The sequence below is a fragment of the Oppia nitens genome, unplaced genomic scaffold, assembly GCF_028296485.1.
Source record: "Oppia nitens isolate AA-2021 unplaced genomic scaffold, nextdenovo-longstitch-racon4-pilon3 scaffold27_pilon_pilon_pilon, whole genome shotgun sequence".
Taxonomy (NCBI): Eukaryota; Metazoa; Arthropoda; class Arachnida; order Sarcoptiformes; family Oppiidae; genus Oppia; species Oppia nitens.
In genome coordinates this window covers 1,752,321-1,757,823 of record NW_026533207.1, presented here as the reverse complement: position 1 = coordinate 1,757,823, position 5,503 = coordinate 1,752,321, and the positions used below count along the sequence as shown (strand labels likewise).

The 5,503-nt window shown below is 25.5% G+C and overlaps 1 protein-coding gene across 1 annotated transcript; it reads right to left on the bottom strand.

Annotated features, from left to right (window-relative positions):
* Window positions 1–489: 489 nt before the first annotated feature.
* On the bottom strand, window positions 490–1,731 carry LOC128954442 (cyclin-D-binding Myb-like transcription factor 1). The gene has a single exon (XM_054300022.1). It carries the CDS (start codon window positions 1,729–1,731, stop codon window positions 490–492), a length of 1,242 nt encoding a protein of 413 aa, XP_054155997.1.
* Between the last annotated feature and the right edge of the window lie 3,772 nt (window positions 1,732–5,503).

Sequence of the window (5,503 nt, the reverse complement as noted above, 5' to 3'; positions counted from 1 at the left end):
AGTTGTGTTTCACGTGTTGTTGTATTTATTATGTTTAGTGACAAACATATCGTTGACATCACTGTTTGAAATTGAAAATCATTGAATACATTCACACATACATTAAGTTTATAATTATATAATATGTATTTTTTAATATTAATAGTTTAAATAACTATTATTTTCTGTAATTTATAATTTAAAAAAAAATTATATATTATATTTAATAATACTTAATTTATATTATTTATTTAGCAATCTATTTGTTTTATTTTATTTTATAAACTCTTTAATAAAAACTATTGTATAGTAAAAATTATGTTCATTTGTTACAATTGTTTCAAAAACAATTCATATGTGTTGTCAATGGTTGTGACAAAATTTTTATTTTAAAAATCTAAACTTTTAAATCACAAAAACATACACACATTTTGGTATAACTTATATGTTATTTAAATGTAATGTCAATGAATGCAACAATGAAAAAAAGTTATACAACAAAACCTGGATTTAATTATCAAAAAATATTTCAAACTCTTTTAAGCCGTCGTCGTCTGGATTGAGATATTGTGGCAAAAGATTATCGTAAAGAAAATCAATGATTTGTTTATAAGATTTCGACTCAAATGTGGGAACCGTTTGTTTAATTAAACGCCAGTTTCTCATCAATGCGTTGAAAGACGAAATGTTTGCAAACTTTTCCTTAATTACATCCCAATCGATGTCCGACTCGTCGGTAAAGTTATATCTAAACAAACAATAAACAAGTCGTGCGCTATCTTTGTGTGTCCACTGGTCCTCCAATTGATCCCATTGTGCTATAAACCAACGCAAGTTAGTATACCATCGATTAGCGACAATAATCTCACTCCTATTGATTTCTGCCAAATCCCTGATCTGTTTGTACGGAATATTTTTGGTGAATATATGTTGTCTGAGATCATCGGTATTCAGCACTCGTCTCATTGCAGCCAATAGTCGCCGGTCTTCATCCGGTGTCCACTTTCCCCTATAATACGGTTCGCCATTTGAATCGTAATATGTTATATAATATGTGGACAACGATGAAGGATTACATTGATATTTTTCGGCAATTTTAGCCCATTTTCTCCCATAAACTAATGGCAACCGATTGACATCAATTTTGTCGGCATCTGACAACTGACTAATCCGTTTCAATGTATTGAACTTACGTCGGGCTGTATAATAGATTTCATGTATTGAACGATTAGGCAAACCATTGGCCAGTCGTAACAAAAACTGTGAGCTTCTCATAAAATAGCGAAACGTTTTTCTTTCCGGTTTGCTATACCTATCGCTGAAAGCAAAAAATCCTAATAAACGTGTTTTCATGTCTTCATCGCATTCATAGTCATCACAAAATTTTTGCCAATTTTTTGTCAATATTTCCAATTCATATTTACTAAACTTTCCGTTAATTACTAACAAATTATTATCAATTAATAACTTTTTATCTTTTGAATTCATTCTCGCATATGGTATGAGTCGATGTAATGGCGAATCACTTAATAGTGTTTCAATATTTCTATTTTTGTCTCTATTATTATTATTACTATTACTATTGTAATCACTGCTAATAATAGTGTTACTAGTATTGCAATTACTATAATCACTACTACTACTACTAGTGTGATAATACTCATTGGCTGATTGTGTATTGAATTCAATATTATTTTTATTAATTAAAGTTGTTTTTGTCACAAAGTTTTTGTCAATACTTTTATCATTCATTAGTTTTTTGTTATCAAATGTGTCTATCATTTCACAATCATTTAAATTATTATTATTACTATTAATTGATTGTTCCGTATATTTACTATTATTTTGCAAACATTTGTTGTCAATAGTATTATTATTATTATTATTATTATTGCTATAATTGTTATTAAAGTTTTCACAATTTTCACTTAAAGAGTGATTAAATTTAATAATTTTATTAAACTTATTATTATAACAATCGGTAACAACAAAACCGTTTGCAATACTTTTACCACTTATTACTTGTTTATCATTTAATTGATAATCAATTGATTGATTCATTAATTTTTTATCGACAAATGTGTGTTTCATTTCACAATTATTATCTGAATTATTATTATTGTTATTACTTTCACTTAAAATTTCACAATTATTTATATCATTCATATCATTATATTTTATAACTTTATTAAACTTATTATTATAACAATCGGTTACAACAAAACCGTATCGTTTGTTGTATTGATTATTATTAATATTCATTGTTTTTTTTTTGTTGCAATCAAAATAATAATTAACTAAATAAAAAACTTACAAAACTGTGTGAATTAATGTCTTATTATTGTTTGTTGTGTTTCACGTGTTGTTTGTGTTTTGATTGTATTGACAGACATATCGATGACATCACTGTTTGAATTTGAAAATCATTGAATACATTCACACATACATTACGTCTATAATTATATAATATTATAAAATGTATTTTTTTAAAAATATTAATAATTAAATAACTATTATTTTACTGTAATTTATAATTTTTTATTAAAATAAAATTATACTTTTATATTTAATAATACCTTAATTTATATTATTTAAATTATTAATTAACAATTACTTTAATATTTAGATTTTATAGTTTATTTTTTATAAATATTTATTTTACCTACTAATTATAAATAGACAATAATTAATATATAATTTTAATTTATTAGTATTAATATTTACATAGTTATAGAAAAATACAGTAATCACGAACTCCTGAAAGGAGTACGTACTGAATTCTATATGTCCTTCCGTCTGTCTGTCTGTCTGTCTGTCCTTCCGCATTTGATTGAATTTTGAAATTTTGATTTCAGATTTGGATTAAGCATCAAAAATAAGATATAGGGGATCAGCATTAAAATTTTGATATCTCATCAGAATATAGAGAAAATGGCGGCCAAAGTTAAAAAAAATTTAGGTAAAAATTTTTAAGTATAGATTTGAATAAAGCATCAAAAACTAGCAAAGGAATTAGCATTAAAATTTTTATATCTCTTCGGGAACAAAGAGAAAATGACGTTTACAGTACAAAAAATTGAAAACATTATAAATATAAATTTGAATAAAGCTTCAAAAATAAGATATATTGATTAGTATAAAAAATTTAATATCTAAGAACGTATATAAAATGGCGGCCAAAGTACAAAAATTTTAAAATTAATATTTAATACTTGGATTGGAATTAAACATTAAAAATAAGTTATATGAAATTAGCAAACAAATTTTTATATCTTAAATAAAATAGATAAAATAAAGCTTGAGTTAATATTCTTTAAATTTAAGTTATATTTATAGTAAAAATAATAATATATTTTAGTTATTTGATACTCTCTATGAATTGTTTGAGTTTATTTTGTCCTACTGTCATTTGATACCCCACATTACTAAGGTTGAATTTATTTTTTGCATATTTAGTTATTTGATACCCTATGTGAATTGTTGTTTATTTTTTTATACTGAATCATATGATACCCCACATGACTAAAGTTAGTTTATTCTGTCATAATGAGTTATTTGATACCCTACATGGCTACAGTAGTTTATTTTTTTTATACTGAGTCATTTGATACTCCACATTACTAAGGTTGTTTATTTTTTGCATACAGTCATTAGATAACCTATATGAATTGTTGAGTTTATTTTGTCATACTGAGTCATTTGATACTCCATGTTACTAAAGTTGAGTTTATTCTGTGATACTGAGTGATTTGTTACTCCACAATGTGGAGTCCACCTCCATGTCATACTTAATCATTCGATTTTAATTTAATTTTTAACTTGGATTAGGAGTTCGTATGGAAATGCTTTCTAGCATTCTCAACTGGTTTTTATTATTATTTTGTAAATGTAGAATTTTTTGAATATTTTTTTTTAAATATCAAATAAACTATAAATTTTAACATTAAATTTTTAAAAAATTATGTAGCTAATCGATGGTATACTAACTTGCGTTGGTTTATAGCACAATGGGATCAATTGGAGGACCAGTGGACACACAAAGATACCGCACGACTCATATATTGTTTGATTAGATATAACTTTACCGATGAGTCGGCCATCGATTGGGATGTAATTAAGGAAAAGTTTGCAAACATTTCGTCGTTTAATTCATTGATGAGAAACTGGCGTTTAATTAAACAAACGGTTCCCTTAGTTGACAGCAAATCATATAAACAAATCATTGATTTTCTTTACGACAATCTTTTGCCACAATATCTCAATCCAGACGACGACGGCTTAAAAGAGTTTGAATTATTTTTTGATAATTAAGTCCATGTTTTGTTGCATAACTTTTTTTGTTGCATTCATTTAAACATTACATTTAAATAGCATATAATACCCAAATGTATGTAATGTTTTTGTGATTTAAAAATTTAGATTTTTTAAATAAAAATTTTATCACAACCATTGACATCACAATTTTGAAACAATTGTAACAAATGAACATAATTTTTATATTTACAATAGTTTTTATTGAAGAGTTTATAAAATAAAATAAAACAAAAATATTCCTAAATAAATAATATAAATTAAGTATTATTAAATATAATATATATTTTTTTAAAATTATAAATTACAAAAAAATAATAGTTATTTAACTATTAATATTTAGAAAAAATACATTTTATAATATTATAAAAAGTAATGTATGTGTGAATGTATGAAATGATTTTCAAATTCAAACAGTGATGTCATCGATATGTCTGTCACTAAACATAATAAATACAAAAAACACGTTTAATATTAATAGTTAAATATAACAATAAAACATTTTTTTCAGTATAGTTGGTCTAAAATATCATAAAAATGCCAAACATTTGAATATTAATTTATTTATATATATATATTGTATATAACTGTAATTTCAATAATTGTGATCAAATATACAATATATACAAATACGGTCTTTAATTAAAACAGTAATATAAACAACAAAAATTAAGTAATTATTATAACAATCAAACAATTTTTATCAATACTTAAAAAACATTTCAAACTCTGCCAATTCATCGACACCTTTATCACTGTCTTTGATAAATTGTGGCAAAAAATTATCCCAAAGAAAATTAATGATCTGTTTATAGGATTTGCGCTCAAATAAGGGAACCGTTTGTTTGATTAAACGCCAGTTTCTCATCAATGCGTTGAACGACGAAATGTTTGCAAACTTTTCCTTAATTATGTCCCAATCGATGTCCGACTCGTCAGTAAAACTATATTTAAACAAACAATATATAAGTCGTGCGGTATCTTTGTGTGACCACTGATCCTCCAATTGATCCCATTGTGCTACAGACCAACGCAACTGTTGATACCAATGTAGTGCCACATGAGTGGAACTCCTATTAATTTCGGCCAACTCTTTGATTTCATTGTACGGAATATTTTTGGTGAACACATGTTGTTTGAGATCATCGGTGTTCAGCACTCGTCTCATTGCATCCAATAGTCGTTTATTTTCATCCGGACTCCACTTTCCCTT

Coding starts and splice junctions, on each gene's coding strand:
- LOC128954442 (XM_054300022.1), bottom strand. CDS start 1,731: ATGAATGATAAAAGTATTGACAAAAACTTTGTGACAAAAACAACTTTA.